Source organism: Pseudophryne corroboree, chromosome 4 (assembly GCF_028390025.1).
Source record: "Pseudophryne corroboree isolate aPseCor3 chromosome 4, aPseCor3.hap2, whole genome shotgun sequence".
Classification (NCBI taxonomy): Eukaryota; Metazoa; Chordata; class Amphibia; order Anura; family Myobatrachidae; genus Pseudophryne; species Pseudophryne corroboree.
The window spans coordinates 324,992,040-325,013,597 of NC_086447.1; the positions used below are offsets into that span (position 1 = coordinate 324,992,040).

Sequence of the window (21,558 nt, forward strand, 5' to 3'; positions counted from 1 at the left end):
AACTCCGCTCTATCAGCATGGAAGATTAAATAGGGGCTTTTGTGAGACAAAGCCGCCAATTCAGATACCCGCCTTGCGGATGCTAAGGCCAACATCATGACTACTTTCCAAGTAAGAAATTTTAATGCAACCTTACGTAAAGGTTCAAACCAATGAGATTGCAGGAACTGCAACACCACATTAAGAACCCATGGAGCCACACGGGGCACAAAGGGAGGTTGGATGTGCAACACGCCTTTCAAGAAGGTCTGTAGTTCTGGAATGGAAGCCAATTCCTTCTGGAAGAGAATTGATAAGGCCGAAATTTGTACTTTAATGGAGCCTAACTTTAGGCCCGCATCCACACCTGCTTGCAAAACATGGAGCAACCGCCCCCGCGGAAAATCCTCCGTAGGAGCTTTCTTGGATTCACACCAAGACACATATTTTCTCCAAAAATGGTGGTAATGCTTTGCCGTTACGTCTTTTCTAGCCTGAAGAAGTGTGGGAATGACTTCACTGGGAATACCCTTCCAGGCTAGGATTTGGCGTTCAACCGCCATGCTGTCAAACGCAGCCACGGTAAGTCTTGATACACGCACTGCCCCTGTTGTAACAGGACCTCTCGAAGAGGAAGAGGCCAGGGATCGTCTATGAGCAACTCCTGAAGATCTAGATACCAGGCCCTCCTTGACCAGTCTGGAACAATGAGTATCGCCTGAACCCTTGTTCCTCTCATGATCTTTATCACCTTGGAAGGAGTGGAAGTGGAGGGAACACCTAGACCGACTGAAACACCCATGGTGTCACCAGGGCGTCCACCTCTATTACTTGAGGGTCCCTCGACCTGGAACAATATCTTTGAAGTATCTTGTTGAGGCGACACGTCAACATGTCTATTAGAGGAATTCCCCAACGACTTGACACTTCTGCAAAGACCTCTTGATGAAGACCCCACTCTCCTGAATGGAGGTCGTGTCTGCTGAGGAAGTCTGTTTCCCAGTTGTCTACACCAGAAATGAAGATCGCTGACAGAGCTTTTACATGCCTTTCCGCCCAGCGGAAACCTTTTGTGGCTTCTGCCATCTCCGCTCTGCTCTCCGAGCCGCCCTGGCGGTTTATGTACGCCACTGCTGTATGTTGTCCGACTAAATTAAGATGGGCAGACCACGAACAAGACGTTCCAGAATGTTTATGTGCAGACAAGCTTCCTGGCTTGACCATTTTCCCTGGAAATTCGTTTCCCCCTGAATGACTGCTCCCCAGCCCTGGAGACTTGCATCCATGGACACCAGGATCCCATCCTGCATCCCGAACCTTCTTCCCTCTAGGAGGTGAGAACTGAGCAGCCACCACAGGAGATAAATTCTGGTCCTGGAAGATAAGATTATTTTCTGGTGCATGTGCAGGTGAGACCCGGACCACATGTCCAATTGGTCCCGCTAACAACACTCTGGCATTTAACCTGCTCACTGAATGGCCTTGTAGGCCGCAACCCTCTTTTTCATCAATGGAACATATTGATGGATTGACACTGTTGTAGATCTGACCCGACTCTGGATCTTCAGAGCACTTTCCATTGGAAGAAACAAACTCTCAACAGTTCTGTATCCAACAGTTTTCCCAACGCCGACAACCGCGTCGTTGGGATCAACCGTGATTCTGGCAAGTTCAGGAGCCAACCACCTTGTTGAAGCTCAGTCAGGGATAAAACAACGTTTTGCACCACTTGTTCTTGCCCTCCCCGTACGCAGGAGAGCGTCCCAGTACAGAGTAATAATGCTTTTACTATTGAAGGAAATCATCATACCGCCATCACTCCGGTGAATTGGCACTGACAATCCTGAATAGCAAACCCAGGTAAGCCTAATGCAGAAGAACCATATTTAGTCCCTCTTTCTCCTTTAACAGATTGGAGATCCCTGCCCCGAGAGATTCCATCTTGTAGTTCAACTTCTTAAGTAGAAATTGTTTGGAATTGTTCTGCCCCGGCCTTCCGGCCTCAGAAGCACGAAAGCTTGAATAACAGCTTTTTTTTTTTTATGACCGGGACAGCAGGGCAATGACCTGATCCTGGCCTAGTATGGCGTCGCATACTACCTCCCCGTCCAGAGGAGATTTTGAAAAATCAGTGAGGGGAATCGTCTGGAACTCCAGTATGTCCCCCTTTGGACTCTATTCTTAAACTCACTGGTCCATGTCCATTCCAGGACTGACTGAAGAGTATTAGATGTGGTCCCACCGGTGTGGGCTCCCGCAAGATAGTCCCAGTGGATGTGGTAGAAACAGAGGATGAATTCTGCTTCTGCAAACTTGAAAAGGCTGCTGACCTCTTACCTTTTTCACCTTCCTCAACCTGCAAAGAAAGGGAAAACCGTATCCATTCGGTCGAAATGACTGCATCCTACAAAAATGCGTCACCAACCGTCGTGAGGGAACATAGGTCAAGAAGGTAGACTTACCAGTGGTATCTGCCGAGATCAACTTGACAAAGCCATCCCCAAACCAGATTTCACCTTCATAGGAAAGATACTCCAGTTCTTCTCGGAGTCAGCCTCAGCATTCCATTGGTGAATCCACAACGCCCTCCTAGTCGAGACCGCCATGGAAGTGGCCCGCGAAAATAAGAATCCTATATCCCTTGTAGTCGCACGGCAGTATGCTGCAATGATATAGACATGACTCTATTTAAGTTGCATACAACTACTCCCCCATGTGCATGTAATGCAAGTATAATCAACGGACATGCGGACACATACTTAAAGTATCACATATCTTCCTGCATACGATCCTTTGTGACAGGGGGTGACCCTCACCTTCTATCCATTGAGAAGGAAAAACTTTACCTCAGCATTCATTATAAATATCTCTATATACATATATATATATACCTTCCAATGCACCTATATACACACATCTATATATACATATATATATATATATATATATATATATATATACATACGCACACACATCTACATCTACATATCCAATACATATACATATATTTTGTCAGGAACAACAAGGTCCCTAGTGATGTTAATATTCTAATGTGTATGAACAGGTACTGAATGCCAATTCTTGACATTATGGTCGACCTAAGAAAGATTATTCGAGTCGATCTCAGGGAGTAGTAACTGGGCAAAATAACACTTTTGCGACCCTGAGGGGTATGAGAGAATCCATTCAATGAATATGACTCCCTCCATAAATATTATCACGTCTGTGATCTTGCCACAGACCTATATAATCTTACTATACATACATATTACATATAGGTATAGCTTTATCTGATATGCATCACATCATCATGTCCATATCCACCCAGTCAGATATTGTTGGTGCCGGCAGGGACACCCCCCTCGTCTGTGTCTCCCATATAGTTTTCTCTTGGGAAAAATATACCTCTACTGACATGTTGACTTGTACAAAGTACCATTAGGAGTCGACACCACCGACATAGTCATTCCCTTTGTGGCAGAGCCCTCAGCCTCAAATATGCCGACACACGTGTACCAAACACCCACCGACATTACACTGGCTATAAGGGATAGAGCCCAGTACATTCTATCATGGAAACACAGAAGGAGTTTACCAGCTCATTTCCCCCAGCGCCCATGATATAGTGTTTTTATTTCAACTTATAGAACAGCAAAAAACTGTGCCCCCCCTCATTTTTCACTCTGAACTATACAGCAGTGTTTAGGAAGGACCAGCGTCTCTGAGGAGAAAATGGCGCTGGAGAGATCTGTGAGGGCTAAGCCACGCCCCCTCACCGGCGCGCTTCAGTCCCGCTCAAATCTACAAATTATACTGGCGGGGGTCTTATATTTAGTGCCTCGGCACTTTTAATACACTTATTTGCCAGTTTAAAACTTCAGTGTTCATGCTGCCCAGGGCGCCCCCCCCGCGCCCTGCACCCTGCCAGTGCCGCTGTGTGTGTGGGAGCATGGCGCGCAGCGCGACCGCTGCGCAGTACTTCAACACTGAGGTCTTCTTCTCTTCTTTTACTCACCCGGCTTCTTTCTTCTGGCTCTGCAAGGGGGGTGACATCGCAGCTCCGGGAACGAACAGCTAGGCGTACCAAGTGATCGGACCCTCTGGAGCTAATGGTGTCCAGTAGCCTAAGAAGCAGAGCCTTTGAACTCAGAGAAGTAAGTCTGCTTCTCTCCCCTCAGTCCCACGAAGCAGGGAGCCTGTTGCCAGCAGGTCTCCCTGAAAATAATAAACCTAACAAGTCTTTTCAGAGAAACTCAGTAGAGCTCCCCTGTGTGTGACCAGTCTCGCTGGGCACAGAATCTAAACTGGAGTCTGGAGGAGGGGCATAGAGGGAGGAGCCAGTTCACACCCAAAGTCTTAAAGTGTGCCTATGTCTCCTGCGGATCCCGTCTATACCCCATGGTTCTTGAGGCATCCCCAGCATCCTCTAGGACATATGAGAAAAGGTTTAAATAATAACCCTTGATTTGCATATGAGGTGGAACTGGGACAATGACCTCTGACTTTTCCAATTTTAGGATGGCTTCCTGTAGGATAGCCCTGTCTGTCAGCAAAGCTGGCAAGCCTGATTTGAGGAATCGGTGAGGCAGGAGTTCTTGAAACTCCAGTCTGTACCCCTGGGACACAATATCCTGTACCCAAGGATCCAGGCTGGACGACACCCAGACGTGTCTGAAACGTCTGAGTCTGGCACCCACAAGCCCGTCCTCCAGGCCTTGCGGTCCACCGTCATGCTGAGGATTTTGAGGAACCAGAAGCAGGTCTCTGGTCCTGGGAGCCTGCGGGTGCAGGCTTTTTGGATTTTGCACGACCACCTCTAAAGAAAGTGGTAGAAAGTGGTAGGAGGCTTGGACTTTTTTTCCTTAACGGTCCGAAAGGACTGCGGCACAGCTGATGAAAATTGTTTCTTCTTAGAAGGTGTAGCAGAGGGAAGGAGAGGTGACTTACCTGCAGTTGCCGTGGAAATCCACGCATCCAACGCTTCCCCAAATAGAGCCTGACCTGTGTAGGGTAGGATCTCCACACTTCTCCTGGATTCCGCGTCTGTAAACCATTGGCGTAGCCAGAGTCCCCTGCGGGCTGAGACCGACATGGAAGATATCCGTGCAGTCAGCGTACCCAGGTCCTTCATGGATTCCACCATGAACCCCGCAGAATCCTGTATGTTACATAAAAACAATTCAATGTCACTTCTAACTATTGTATCCAAATCCTCTAGTAATGTGCCTGCCCACTTTACTATGGCTTTAGAAATCCATGCACAGTCAATAGTGGGCCTTAACGCCACTCCTGAAGCAGTGTAAATGGATCTGAGCGTAGAGTCAATCTTACGATCAGCCGGTTCTTTTAACGCCGTAGATCCAGGGACAGGTAAAACCACTTTTTTAGACAGTCTGGAGACAGATGCGTCAACAACGGGTGGGTTTTCCCATTTTTTCCTATCCTCCTCGGGGAAGAGAAAAGCAACCAGAACCCTTTTTGGGATCTGGAATTTTTTCTCCGGGTTTCCCCCGGATTTTTCAAATATAGCATTATTTTTTAGACGCAGGGAAGGTTAGCGAGGCTTTCTTATTGTAAGTGAAGTAAGCCTCCTCAACCTGCTCTGTTGTTGTGTCATTAATGTTTAACACATCTCTAATGGCCTCAATCATGATAACAAGGGATGCCGACCCCCTCAGCACATCCCCATCACCGTCTGCAGTATCAGAACCGTGTCATCTTACATAATTTGGGCAAGTACACGTTTCTGTGGGAACATGCTAGGGGATTTTGCAGGAATAGGGACAGAGCCTGACCAAACTACCATAGACTTCAACACCTGAGTTTCAGTCTCAGTATTAGCTACCCTAGTAGAGATCTGACAGATCATTCCTTTGATAGAAGTTAACCACTCAGGCTCAACAATAGGGATCTGAGACAAAGCATTACAATCCTGTGTACATGGAATGGATCCTTCCTGAGAGGAAACCTCTTCCGCAGCATATGACACAGAGGGGTACATTTACTAAGCAGTGGCAAGAGCATAGAAGTGAGCCAGTGGAGAAATTTCCCCATCAACCAATGAGCAGCTCTGTATCATTTTATAGTATGCAAATGATAGATGTTACTTCAGTGCTGATTGGTTGCCATGGGCAACTTCTCCACTGGCTCACTTCTCCGCTCTTATCACTGCTTAGTAAATGTACCCCAGAGTCCCTAGACATGGCTATGTGAGAAATTAAACACCCCCACACACACAGAGAAATGTCAGACACAGTTTCCCCCAAGTATGCCACAGAGATTGGAGCCAACCCACACACAGCGCCCCCCCCCCCCCCCCCTTCTACAACTCCCTGGTACCGCACAGGATAGCTGGAGTTGCTTGGAGGGACAGCTCTCTCTGTCAGCATCTGTGTACAGGAACTGCAGGCAGGAAAATGGCGTGGAACGCTGCTGGGTCTGCTCTGAGGAGAAGCTCCGCCCCCCGAATATGGCGCTGCTTCCCGCTCTTCATTATATTATACTGGCCTGAGGATTTCTGCTGGCAGCGATACGGGGACCCTGACAGGCTTGCTGACCAGTGTAGAGTATAGGCGCTGGCTCAGGGCGCCCCTCACAGCGCCGCACTATGTACCGCTGAGCCCCGGAGCGCAGTTAGTACTGCGCTCCCTACCCTATTACCGCCATCTTCACACCGGCTCCCCGCTTGCCTGGGGGGCCGGTGACTCACTCACCACCGAAGTCTTCTGGCTCTGTAAGGGGGTGGCGGCATGCTGCGGGAGTGACCGGTTGCCTGGAGCGGCTAACGATCATCACCCCCAGGAGCTCAGTGTCCTGTCAGCGGAGATAGTGGCTCAGACCCCGCAGGGCGGGGTGCCTAAGTTAACTCTTAGAAAAAAAGAAAACTAAAGAAGCTCTAGGAGCTTCCCTAGCTGTGACCGGCTCCTCCGGGCATATTTTCTAAACTGAGTCTGGTAGGAGGGGCATAGAGGGAGGAGCCAGCCAACACTCTCAAACGCTTAAAGTGCCAGTGGCTTCTAGTGGACCCGTCTATACCCCATGGTACTAATGTGGACCCCAGCATCCTCTAGGACGGAGGAGAAAAATCCTTTAGCATGTGACTGAGTGCCCAGTAGAATACACATAATAGGTAAATACTGTGACGCACTATATATTGACCCAGACACACCTAGTCCCCTAGGGTACTGTATACAGTGATAGACATATTTGGAATACACCGCAGTGAAATCATATAGCAGATACAGGCACACAGTCACGTTTGCAATGCAGATAATTATTTTCATGACAATAAAATTGCATTGGATTAATATATGAACACATATTTTTTTTAAAATAATAAGATTTTAAACACACCGGTAAATCTTTTTCTCTTAGTCCGTAGAGGATGCTGGGGACTCCGTTAGGACCATGGGGATAGACGGGCTCCGCAGGAGACATGGGCACTTTAAGAAAGAACTTTAGGTATGGGTGTGCACTGGCTCCTCCCTCTATGCCCCTCCTCCAGACCTCAGTTAGAGAAACTGTGCCCAGAGGAGATGGACAACATGAGGAAAGGATTTTGTTAATCTAAGGGCAAGATTCATACCAGCCCACACCAATCATACCATATAACCTGGAAAATACGCAACCAGTTAACAGTAACAGTCCAAAGTAACCAGTAAAACAGTATCAGTCCAAGACCGATTCCAACTGTAACATAACCCTTATGTAAGCAACAACTATATACAAGTCTTGCAGATTTAGTCTGCACTGGGACGGGCGCCCAGCATCCTCTACGGACTAGGAGAAAAAGATTTACCTGTAGGATTAAAATCTTCTTTTCTCTTACGTCCTAGAGGATGCTGGGGACTCCGTAAGGACCATGGGGTTTATACCAAAGCTCCAAACCGGGCGGGAGAGTGCGGATGACTCTGCAGCACCGACTGAGCAAACGCAAGGTCCTCATCAGCCAGGCTATCAAACTTGTAGAATTTTGCAAAAAAGAGTTTGAACCCGACCAAGTAGCTGCTCGGCAAAGCTGTAATGCCGAGACGCCTCGCGCAGTCGCCCAAGAAGAGCCCACCTTCCTAGTGGAACGGGCCTTTACCGAATTTGGTAACGGCCATCCAGCCGTAGAATGAGCCTGCTGAATCGTGTTACAGATCCAGCGAGCAATAGTCTGCTTAGAAGCAGGAGCGCCAACTTTGTTGGCTGCATACAGGACAAACAGAGCCTCTGTTTTCCTAACCCTAGCCGTCCAGGCTACATACATTTTTAAGGCCCTGACTACATCCAGGGACTTGGAGTCCTCCAAGTTCCCCGTAGCCACAGGCACCACAATAGGTTGGTTCATATGAAATGAAGAAACCACCTTAGGCAAAAATTGAGGACGAGTCCTCAGCTCCGCTCTATCTACATGGAAAATCAAATAGGGGCTCTTGTGGGACAAGGCCGCCAATTCGGACACCCGCCTTGCAGATGCCAAGGCCAATAACATGACCACCTTCCACGTGAGAAATTTTAATTCAACCGTTTGAAGAGGTTCAAACCAGTGAGATTTTAGGAAACTTAACACCACGTTAAGGTCCCACGGTGCCACTGGGGGCACAAAGGGTGGCTGGATGTGCAGCACTCCCTTCACAAACGTCTGGACTTCTGGGAGCGAAGCCAATTCCTTCTGGAAGAATATAGATAGGACTGAAATCTGTACCTTAATGGAGCCTAACTTCAGGCCCATATCCACTCCTGTCTGTAGAAAGTGGAGAAAACGGCCCAGATGGAAATCTTCCGTAGGAGCATTCTTGGTTTCACACCAAGATACATACTTCCTCCAGATACGGTGATAATGTTTTGCCGTCACCTCCTTCCTAGCCTTTATCAGAGTAGGGATGACTTCGTCCGGAATACCTTTCCCAGCTAGGATTCGGTGTTCAACCGCAATGCCGTCAAACGTAACCGCGGTAAGTCTTGGAACACGCACGGCCCCTGCTGTAACAGGTCCTCCCTGAGAGGAAGAGGCCACGAATCTTCTGTGAGCATTTCCTGAAGATCTGAGTACCAGGTCCTTCGAGGCCAATCTGGAACAATCAGTATTGTCTGCACTCTTTTTCGTCTTATGATTCTCAATATTTTTGAGATGAGAGGAAGAGGAGGGAACACATAGACCGACTGAAACACCCATGGTGTCACCAGGGCGTCCACCGCTACTGCCTGAGGGTCCCGTGACCTGGCACAATACCTCCGAAGCTTCTTGTTGAGGCGTGACACCATCATGTCTATTTGAGGAATTCCCCAAAGACTTGTTATCTCTGCAAAAACTTCTTGATGAAGTCCCCACTCTCCTGGATGGAGATCGTGTCTGCTTAGGAAGTCTGCTTCCCAGTTGTTCACTCCCGGAATGAAGACAGCTGATAGCGCGCTTACGTGATTTTCCACCCAGCGAAGAATCCTGGTGGCTTCCGCCATCGCCACTCTGCTCCTTGTCCCGCCTTGGCGGTTTACATGTGCCACGGCTGTGACGTTGTCTGATTGAATCAGAACCGGTAGGTCGCAAAGAAGATTCTCCGTTTGTCGTAGGCCATTGTATATGGCCCTCAATTCCAGTATGTTGATGTGTAGACAAGCCTCCTGGCTTGACCATAGTCCCTGAAAATTTCTTCCTTGTGTGACTGCTCCCCATCCTCGGAGGCTCGCGTCCGTGGTCACCAGAACCCAGTCTTGAATGCCGAACCTGCGATCCTCTACAAGGTGAGCACTCTGCAGCCACCACAGGAGAGACATCCTGGCCCTGGGGGACAGGGTTATTTTCTGATGTATTTGTAGATGGGATCCGGAGCACTTGTCCAGAAGGTCCCACTGAAATGTCCTCGCATGGAACCTGCCAAAGGGGATGGCCTCGTAGGCTGCCACCATTTTTCCCAGAACTCGAGTGCATTGATGAACAGACACCCTTTTTAGTTTTAGCAGGTCTCTGACCATGTTCTGGAGGTCCTGGGCTTTTTCCAATGGGAGAAAAACCCTCTTTTGTTCCGTGTCCAGAATCATGCCTAGGAATGATAGCAGAGTCGTTGGAACCAATTGAGACTTTGGAAGATTGAGAATCCAACCGTGCTGTTGCAGCACTCTCAGGGAGAGCGACACGCTCTTACGCAATTGATCTCTCGATCTCGCCTTTATCAGGAGATCATCCATGTATGGGATAATTGTGACTCCCTGCCTGCGCAGGAGCACCATCATCTCCGCCATCACCTTGGTGAAAATCCTCGGGGCCGTGGGAAGCCTAAACTGCAACGTCTGAAACTTGTAATGACAGTCCTGTATAGCGAATCTCAGGTACTCCTGATGAGGGGGATATATGGGGACATGAAGGTATGCATCCTTTATGTCTGATGACACCAAAAAATCCCTCTCTTCAAGGCTGGATATTACAGCTCGGAGCGATTCCATCTTGAATTTGAACTTTTTCAAGTACAGGTTTAGGGATTTAAGATTTAAAATGGGTCTGACCGAACCATCCGGCTTCGGGACCACGAACAGAGTTGAATAGTACCCTTTTCCCTGTTGGACCAGGGGAACCTTGACAATCACTTCCTGTTGAAACAACTTTTGAATTGCAGCTAACACTACTTCCCTCTCCGGGGGTGAAGCTGGCAAGGCCGACTTGAAAAATCAGCGAGGGGGCACCTCTTCGAATTCCAGCTTGTAGCCTTGGGAAACAATTTCTATCGCCCAAGGATCCACGTCTGAAAGAACCCAGATCTGGCTGAAAAGTAGAAGTCGTGCCCCCACTGGTGCGGACTCCCTCAGTGGAGCCCCAGCGTCATGCGGTGGATTTTGTAGAAGCCGGGGAGGACTTCTGCTCCTGGGAACTAGCCGAAGCAGGCGTTCTCTTTCCTCTACCCTTACCTCTGGCAAGGAAGGAGGAGCCCCGACCTCTTCTGGACTTATGCGACCGAAAGGATTGCATCTGATACTGTGGAGTTTTCTTTTGCTTTTGGGGAACAAAAGGTAGATTTACCCGCGGTATCTGTGGAAACCAGGTCCGCGAGCCCATCTCCAAACAACACTTCACCCTTGTAAGGTAAAACTTCCAAATGCTTCTTTGAGTCTGCATCACCCATCCATTGGCGGGTCCATAGAGCTCGTCTCGCAGAAATAGCCATGGCATTGGCTCTGGAACCCAGCAGCCCAACGTCTCTTTGAGCGTCCCTCATATATAAGACTGTGTCTTTAATGTGGGCTAAGGTCAGCTGACAAGGTATCTGTCCACGCTGCAACTGCACTACACACCCATGCCGATGCTATTGCCGTCTGAGCAAAGCACCTGTATGCGCATAAATAGACTTTAAAGTAGTTTCCTGTCTGCGATCAGCAGGATCCTTGAGGGCTGCCGTGTCCGGAGACGGTAGCGCCACCTTCTTGGACAGGCGTGTTAAAGCCTTGTCCATCCTGGGAGCGGATTCCCAACGTACCCTGTCCTGTGCAGGGAAAGGATACGCCATAAGAACCCTTTTGGGAATCTGCAGTTTTTTATCTGGAGTTTCCCAAGCCTTTTCAAATAACTCGTTAAGCTCATGGGATGGGGGAAAGGTTACCTCAGGTTTCTTTTCCTTATACATACGCATCCTCATGTCAGGGACAGAGGGGTCATCAGTGATATGCAAAATATCTTTTATTGCAATAATCATATACTGAATACTTTTTGCCACCCTTGGGTGTCATTTTGCATCATCGTAGTCGACACTGGAGTCAGAATCCATGTCGGTACCAGTGTCTGCTATTTGGGATAGGGGACGTTTTTGAGACCCAGAAGGGCCCTGTGACCCAGTCCAATCCGTGGATTGACTCCCTGCTTTTGCCCTGGACTCTGCTTTGTCCATTCTCTTATGTAATGAGGTCACACTTGCATTTAACATATGCCACATGTCCATCCAATCATGAGTCAGCGTTGCCGACGGAGACACACCACTCATCTGCTCCACCTCCACCTTGGACGAGCCTTCCGCTTCAGACATGCCGACACGCACGTACCGACACCCCCACACACACAGGGATATAGCTATAAGGGGACAATTCTCCAACAAGGCCCTTTGGAGAGACAGAGAGAGAGTATGCCAGCACACACCCAGCGCCAACTGACACTGGAATAAAAACCCAGATATAGCGCTTTTTATATGTATAATAAATGTGTATACACTCACTGCGCCTTACAAATGCCCCCCCCCCCCCCTCTTTCCAGTCCTCTGTCACCGTGTTCAGCAGGGGAGAGTCCGGGGAGCCAGCTTCTCTGCAGCGTTCTGTGGAGAAAATGGCGCTGTTAGTGCTGAGGGATCAAGCTCCGCCCCCTCCAGCGGCGGGCTTCGGTCCCGCTCCAATATACAAAGAATGGCGGGGGGATTTTTTATTTTACTGCCTCCGCAGCCTAATGTACCGTTGCCATTCCAGAGGTTTAGATTGCTGCCCATGGCGCCCCCCCTGCACCCTGCACCCATCAGTGCCTTCAGTGTGTGTGTAGTGTGTGGGAGCAATGGCGCGCAGCATTACCGCTGCGCGCTTACCTCAGTGAAAATCTGAAGTCTTCTGCCGCCTTGAAGTCTTCTTTTCTTCTTATACTCACCCGGCTTCTATCTTCCGGCTCTGCGAGGAGGACGGCGGCGCGGCTCTGGGACAAACGGCGGGGTGAGACCTGCGTTCCGACTCCCTCTGGAGCTAATGGTGTCCAGTAGCCTAAGAAGCAGAGCCTATCATTTAAGTAGGTCTGCTTCTCTCTCCTCAGTCCCACGATGCAGGGAGCCTGTTGCCAGAGGTGCTCCCTGAAAATAAAAAACCTAACAAAATTTTTTTTCAGAGAAACTCAGGAGAGCTCCCCTGTAATGCACCCTATCTCCTCTTGGCACAAAATCTAACTGAGGTCTGGAGGAGGGGCATAGAGTGAGGAGCCAGTGCACACCCATACTAAAAGTTCTTTATAGTGCCCATGTCTCCTGCGGAGCCCGTCTATACCCCATGGTCCTTACGGAGTCCCCAGCATCCTCTAGGACGTAAGAGAAAATAATAATAATATATATAACAATGTGCGGTCTGAGACCGGATGTATATATCAGAATACTCGTACAATATATTCTGGCACAGGTACACTTGTTCTTAACTACGCTGTCTTAATATCGACATGTAGAATACTTAAGTGTTTGTAAAACCACGGTGCTGATGTACAGCCGGGTTTACAAAGGAGACCTTGCCCTGCAGTCCCAAAGACCAGTTGCATCTATTTTAGAAAATGGCGCCCAGCATCCCAGTCAGGGAGGGAGAGTGTGAGGCAGCTCCAGGGCAGGAACACCAGCAGTAGATGGTGCCCTGGGTCGGGGGATGGGCTACAGGTCAAGCGCCGGCTTCCCTATGCTGGACTTCACCACCTGGTACTGTGGAGTCTTATTAAAAGTGGACATTAGTATAACCGACCTGTACTCCTATTCCCTGGTGGATATAGTGGGGTCCCTGCTCGGTCACAGTGTCCACGCCAGCGTCGCAGTCCGTCTCCCTAGGCTGCGATCGGACTGTGTGCCTAAGCGTCTCCGCCACAAGTACCCGGGAACAGAGCCAACGGGTGTATGCTACGCCGCTTGGGAGGTGATGGAGCTGCAGTGCTGAAGTGTCACCCTGACATACAGCGCTGACAGCCCAGTTTTGTAGAAATTTTCTGTCAGCCCACCTGTTAAGTGACCTGCTTCTGCAGACACCAACTGAAAACTGAGCTCACAGTGCCTGGAGGCAGGGTTATAGAGGAGGCCCCAATAACATGTTGGTGCCTGGATCAAGTTCCATCTCTACACCCCAATGTATTCCCTGTGGAACATAGTGTACTCCGCTGCAGAAAATAAAATTAGGAACCGCTCAAAATTGTACCCAGTAAGACTCGGTAATCTTTGCTGATAGTCTGCAGGCACAGAATGCGCTCACAAGGTTTTTATCATGTAATTTCAAATCCAAGCTACTGCGCTGAGTGCAACTGACGTTAGACTGATCTCTATGGGCCTGAGTCAGCATTGTGCGCTAATGCATTCACAGCTGCCAATGTGGGTCTTTCCGACCCGATCGCAACATGTTCATTCGCACAGCTGCAACCGGGTCACTACTGCGCACGCGCGGGGTCCATAATGTGCACGCGCGTCGTTGCCCAATGATGCCGACTACGAAGAAAGCGGTCACAGCGGCAACCGCAAGAAGACTGACAGCGGAGGCGTTCCACGGCAGATACTCACAGTTGGATGCCATTTTTGGGGAGTGGTCGGCCGAACGCAGGCGTGTCCAGGCGAACGGAGGGCGGATGTCTGATGTCAAAGCCAGGACTTTGTCGCTGGATCCGTCACACAGGGTAAGTAGCTCCAGCCTTACTCTTAACTTGCACAAAACTTTTTTAGCTAAGCAGGGCTGCACAAGCGAACACAGCCCTGCTAAGCTAAAATACACTCCCCCATAGGCGGAGATTAGTTGATCGCACCAGCAGCAAAAAGTTGCTTGGTGCGATCAACTATGAATGAGGGCCAATGTGTGAAAATATGCAAATGACACAGACACTTGGATTTCAATTGAGACACCCACCTGCGGCTTCGCAGATACAAGCAAATGCGTACAAACGCGCAGCGGTGATCACAGGTGCTTCGACAAATGTCATGCAGAATGTCCACGTATGCTAACGCCATGTTTTGTGGCTCAGTTGTAGGCGGAGACACATCACGAAAATGGTCATGACACATCTGCATTTTTGCCACCATTCTGTTACCTCCCCCAAACGGACCCTGAGTGTCAAACATTATGCAAATAAACCCTCACTGCGATTGGCATCTCTAAGGTACCATTGTGGGCGACAATTACAGGAAGCAAGCCTTCCTTGGAGGAAGCAAAACAGAAGAAGTGGCCTGCCTACTTTCATGTATTAACTGCAGCATGCAGTCATATTTTATTTGGTAGATGAGCTTTAACCTTAGTACCAGCCTTTTCCTGCCCTGGAGGCACTGGCGCATCAGACATTTGCCAGCTGGCCAAACCTGCAGGGCCGTCTTTTCGTATGGGCTCAATGGGCTCTTGCCCAAGGGCCCCAGGAGTATAAGGGCCCTAGGCTGATAGCTGAGGGTCCCCTCTTTCCAGAGGTACCAAATTTTTGAAAATCGGCCATAGGGAACCAGAGATATCCGACTTCAAAGCAGTGATCCCCATCCAAGCCTGTTAATTGCTCTTGCCAGCCAGATATATCGGGCTCTGTATGATGCAGAGTTTTTCTGAGGGTACATTTCAAAAGCTGGGACTCTCCCCTTTTGGTGGACACTGGCAGCTTGTCTCTACTATGTCCAGAACCAGAGATATCAGCCTTCAAGCAGCTGGTCCCTGCTCCAGCTCCACACGCCTGGGATGCAGTTTTATATTTTCATTGGTGGATTGCTCTGGATCCTGAACTCTGATCCCCAAGTCCCCAGAACTTCCTGACAGGTGAGACTTTCTCATTTTTATCCCATTCAAATCTAAGAAATCATTTTCCAGGAACTTGAGATATCTACAGTCATGCAAGCTGCTCTCTCACCAGAAAATGATGAATATTAAGCCCACTCCGCTATCCACACCGCCCCTGTGTATTAAACACTCCCTGCCACCCTGGAGGTTATGTACCGGGCCCCTTCATTCAGCCCAATGCCACCTTCTACAGTTTAGTGATCTCCATCCTGCCCCATCTGTGCAGTAAAGGAGTAATTAGCAGATTACTGCTCCAGGTTCTACATGCTGAGCGGAAGATAGAACCCCCCTACCCCCGCAGGACATCAAAGCAGCCGCTGATAGCCCCCCCCCCCCCCCTGGAGGATGGGTAGGGGCCCCAGTACATTGCTGTGCCCAGGGGCCCATACTGCTGTTAAGACGGCCCTGCAAACCTGGTTCTGTCCCTAAGCAGAATAACGATAACAACTGATTACTAAGAAAAAGAAGAACGTTGATCCTTGAACTTTGAAACTTCAATCCACTTAGTTCCCTTCTGATATTTACGAATTTACAATCCATTAGAAATACATGTGCTCCTGTGACACAGCTATCATTTTTAGTTGGATAGAAATTAATTTATTAACAGGCAAGACTACCTCTTTTTGCACATTTTATATACTGACATGGGAAACATACGATTAGTAGTACTTAAACATATAATAGAGGCCCAAAGCATTTCTAGGTGCAGTTTTTTAAAATGAGGAAACACCAGGATTGGTTCTGGACTGTGGATCAAAATACTATATAAATGCCAGTTAAAAGGTAAAATATATCAATGCTGGTCAAGAAATTACTAAGGGGGTTATTCAGAGTTGGTTGCAGATTTTGTAACAAAATCTGTGACCACTAAAATCGCATGATGGTGGTCTTCCAAGATGTGTGGTGCCGCCTCACGATACAATTGCAATTCAATTGTGATCGCATCGCAAAAAAACTCAAATAGAGGTTGACCCCCTGCCTGCACACCCCCATGTTTCAGATTGCAGGAAACACAGGTGATGTCATCAACCGACCCTGAAAATGGCCATGAAATGCCTACGTTTCCTGGACCACTCCCACCTAATGCCGCATTGCTCGCCCTTGTCAATCATGATGTGATCGCATCCTTCAGGAAGCAATCACATCATGATGGCTCGCACACTGCGGCCGTTGCACCTGCGCAGATGTCCGAACTTCACCTATTTGCACCTCTGAATAGCCCCCTAAGTCCTCAAGGCACCCCAACAGTCCAGGTTTTAAGTAAATCCATAGCTCAGCACAGCACAACTCAAACTGACTGAGGTACTAATTAAGTCACCTGTGGTCAAGCATGGATATACTTAAAAGCTGGACCTTTGGGGTGCCTTGAGGGCCGTATCTGATACTGGAAAATTAATATTTTTAAACATTCAACACTTCTCCATTAGCCATCATATTCTTAAGTTGCTACTAAACCTGCATTCACCGATGACACATTAAAAAGCCTTTTCTATTTCTTTAAATAAGGCACTTTGTCATAGAGAAACTGCTATATCTTGGTGGAATTGAAAGGGGGATATATATTTTGAGCCAAGATCAGTTCTTTAGTAGTTGCGCCCCTTGAGTATTGAGGTGGTGCAGGTCCCTACCAGTGGAATCTTCTCTGTTACCCAGGATTCAAGATTTCCTCCTATTGCTATAGGATAAAGCTTTAGTGGCAGAAGGTAGCATATAATTAAAGTATTCTGTAGAGAAAGGTTTATAACGATTGCCCCATCTGATTCGATGGCTACCAATCCAACCAGGGGTCACATTCACACGCAGAGTGGCAGTCCATAGCACAGGGGTAAGATATGTATGTCGAATGATGATATAGGACTTAAAAACTGCTTCTGCGCCTGTGGGAGACATTTCTGAGGGTGCTAGAGCACCTTCAATACCTACACTTATGACTAAACAAAGCTTTCAAGTTCAGTGCAAACATTGTTTAGTTATAAGTGTAGATATCTTGAGCAACCCCAATCAATAAGGACAGCATTTTGTGGTACCCATATATGACACGCCTGATGCGGAGTTGAATGTATGTCTATTTGTGGAGCAAATCCTGAGTCATTTCACATAGCAGAAGCTCTAGAGCAGGCCTGGCCAACCTGTGGCTCCCCAGCTGTTTTAAAACTACAGGTCCCATCATGCCTTACAACTGTTTTGCTATTAGGAAATGCTAAAACTGTGGCAATGCATGCTGGGATGTGTAGTTTCACAACATCTGGAGAACCACAGGTTGGCCAGGCCTGCTTTAGAGCCTGATGTACTACATGTCTAACACATCTCCATTTGTGACTAAAGCAGTGTAATAGAGCGCTCTCATGTAAGCAAGGCAGAGTTGGACGCAGGCATACAGTATATATACACCTGCACTTACTATAGGCTGGTGCAAACGTGCCATGATGGTGATCAAACTAAGCGTACTGATAGTTGTTGGGTGCATCATGATGCGTAGAAAAACTCTCCGTACAGGCAAATACACACATTTAGGTCCATGTACGCAAAGCGGGAGCAATTATAGATAATTCAGAATTAGGACCAACATTTCCAGAAATACTACACAGGTGCTGCACTGTGTTCTGCAAATAAAATACAGGTTCTAAGCTATTAGATCCATCTCGTGCTACATTTGCAAAAGTCTTATATTTAATTACTTGGCTATTTGTATTGCAGGATAACACCTTTACATATATTGAGGATCTCAAACCATCTACATCCTACCACATTGCAGTCCAAGTAATCTCCAGGAACCAAAATATATCCTCTGCAGAGAAAACGGTCCTCACACCTGGGTTAGTGATTTGCATTTGCATGACAAGCGTCCTATATTTGTATGTTCAATAATTGCAGAGTATACAGCCCACATGATGACTGGATGTGCCAAAATGTCTGGAAAAATCTGGGGGGGGGGGGGGGGGGGGGAGGAGGAGATTTATGGTAGACTTATCATGGTTAAATCACTTTCTTTGAGGTACACTGGATTCTACAGGGAATAACATTGGGGGGTGCAGAGTTAGATCTTGATCCAAGGCACCAACAGGCTAAAGCTTGGACTGTACCCAGGATGCATTGCACCACCTCCTCTATAACCCCGCCACCAGGCACTGGAGCTCAGTTTCGTTAACCAGTCCAATGCAGTAGCAGACAAAAGAGACGGTAGATGTTAGTCACATAGAACCACATTCTCACGACAGGAGAAGGGACTAGTGGCTAATGCCATACAAACCCAAAGAAGCTAAGTGCGTCAGGGTGGGCGCCCTGTGGAATCCAGTGAACCTCGCAGAAAGAGATTTAACCATGGTAATTCTACCATAAATCTCCTTTTTGCAGCCAGGTACACTGGTATTCCACAGGGAATAACATCGGGGATGTCCTAAAGCAGTTCCTCATGGGAGGGGACGCACTGTAGCGGGCACAAGCACTCGGCATTCAAAGGAAGCATCATGGGAGGTGGTATTATCAAAAGCATAGAACCTAATGAACGTGTTCACAGAGGACCACGTAGCCGCCTTGCACATTTGTTCAGCGGACGCACCTCGGCGGGCCGCCCAAGAAGGTCCAACAGACCGAGTAGAATGGGCTTTGATAGCAGCAGGAGCTGGGAGACGAGCCTGTGGATAAGCTTGTGCAATTACCATTCTAATCCATCTGGCCAAGGTTTGCTTATTCACAGGCCAGCCACGTTTATGAAAACCAAAAAGTACAAAAACGGTATCTGACCACCTGAGGAAGGCAGTCCTCTCTACATAAATACAGAGAGCCCATTCCACATCCAAAGACCGCTCTTTGGAGGACAAACCAGAAGAGATAAAGGCCGGAACCACAATCTCTTGGTTAAGATGAAAAGATGATACCACCGTAGTTAACCAGGGTGAGTACGAAGAACTGCCCGGTCACGGTAGAAAATCAGAAAGGGTGGACGACAGGACAAGGCGCCAAAGTCCGACAACCTCCTAGCAGAGGCAATAGCCAGTAAAAAACACGACCTTAAGTGTAAGACATTTAAGATTCACAGACTCAAGAGGTTCAAATGGAGTCTCTTGTAGGGCATTTTTTAGACAACAGAGAGATCACATGGAGCCACAGGAGGGACATAGGGAAGCTGAATCCGTAAAACGCCGAGTGAAAGTATGAATGTCAGGAATAGACGTAAATTTTCCTCTGAAACCACACCGACAAGGCAGATATATGAACCTTGAAGGAGGCCAGATGAAGGCCTAAATCTAGGCCTTGTTGCAGAAAAGCCATAAGCCCAGAAGTACTGAATAAATAGGCATCATAATCCTTAGCAGCACACCATGTGAAGTAAGAGTTCCAGACCCTGTAATAAATCCGTGCAAAAGCCGGCTTGCGGGCCTTTAACATAGTTTGAATAACCATCTATGAGAATCCCTTGGCCCTCAGGAGTGAAGCTTCAAGAGCCACACCGTCAAAGCCAGTCTGGCCAGGTCCGGATAGACACAAGGGCCCTGAACAAGGAGGTCTGGGCGTTGAGGAAGTAGAACAGGACGTCTGGGCCACGGCTGGAGCGACTAGAAGTAGTATTCCTCTTTCTTTCTTGAACTTCCTTAGAACCCTGGGCAGGAGTGACACTGGAGGGAACACGTATGGCAGCCGAAAGTTCCATGGATTTGCCAGTGCGTCCACGAACGCTGCTTGAGGATCCCTGGTTCTTGATCCGAAGACCGGAACCTTGTGATTGTGTCGAGACGCCATCAGGTCTACATCTGGTAGGCCCCACTTGTCCACTAGGAGTTGAAAGACTTCCGGATGTAGACTCCACTCTCCGGCGTGAACGTCCTGACGACTGAGGAAATCCGCTTCCCAGTTGAGGACTCCGGGGATGACCACTGCCGATATTGCTGGCAGATGTCGTTCCGCCCAACGGAGGATTTTTGATACTTCCAGCATTGCCATGCGGTTTCGAGTGCCGCCTTGATGATTTATGTATGCCACCGTGGTGGCGTTGTCTGATTGTACTTGAACAGGCCTGTTCTGTACTAGAGGCAAGGCCAGTGTCAATGCATTGAACACTGCCCGCAATTCAAGACTGTTTATCGTGAGGAGATTCCTCCCCGGTCCACCAACCCTGGAGAGAGTGTTGCTCCAACACCACGCCCCAACCTCGCAGACTGGCATCCGTTGTCAGCCGGACCTAGTTGGAAATCCAGAAGGGACGGCCCCTGCTCAACCCTTGGTCCTGTAGCCACCAGCTCAGTGACAGACGAACCTCCGGAGTCAAGATCATTTGAGACCTGATCCGATGAGGTAAGCCGTCCCACTTGGAAAGGATTAACTTCTGCAGAGGGCGGGAATGAAATTGAGCGTACTCTACCATGTCGAATGCCGACACCATGAGGCCTAATGCTTGCATCGCCGAGTGTATCGACACTCTTGGGCGAGAGTGGAAGTATCTGATCCTGTCCTGAAGTTTCAGGACTTTCTCTGGAGACAGAAACAATCTCTGTGTGTGTGTGCAGCAGCGCCACCAGGTGCACCATGCTCTGAGCAGGGACAAGCGAGGACTTTTTCCAGTTGATGAGTCACCCGTGGGCTTGTAAGAATTGAACGGTCAATTCCAGATGACTGAGGAGAACCTCTGGGGAGTTCGCCAGAATCAGCAAGTCGTCCAGATATGGCAGGATCCTGATTCCCTGACGACGGAGATGAGCCGTCATCACGGCCATTATATTGGTGAATATCCGAGGTGCCATGGTCAATCCAAAAGACAGGGCCTGGAATTGATAATGTAGGTTGCCAATAGCAAACCGCAGATACTGCTGATGCGATATGGCAATAGGAATATGCAGGTAAGCATCCTGTATGTCCAGGGATAGCATATAGTACACTAGAGCGCAGAGTTTCCATACGGAATTTGTACACTCTCACAAATTTGTTCAATGATTTGAGGTTGAGAATAGGCCGGAAGAACCCATTTGGCTTCGGAACTAGAAACAAGGTTGAATAGTATCCCGTCGATAACCTTTGTGCAAAACTGGCGAGGGGGACGTCTCTTGAAAGAGATTGCGGACCTGTGAGAGACAACTTTCCGCACCTAGGCATCCTAGTGGA

The 21,558-nt window shown here is 48.4% G+C and overlaps 1 protein-coding gene across 1 annotated transcript in view; it reads left to right on the forward strand.

Moving 5' to 3' along the window:
• Positions 1-21,558, forward strand: part of LOC134909470 (anosmin-1-like) — a 91,789-nt gene that overhangs the window by 48,939 nt on the left and 21,292 nt on the right. Inside the window, exon 6 of the mRNA XM_063916360.1 lies at positions 18,160-18,278. Coding sequence (XP_063772430.1) covers positions 18,160-18,278 — 119 coding nt within the window. The remainder of the gene's footprint in view (positions 1-18,159; positions 18,279-21,558) is intronic.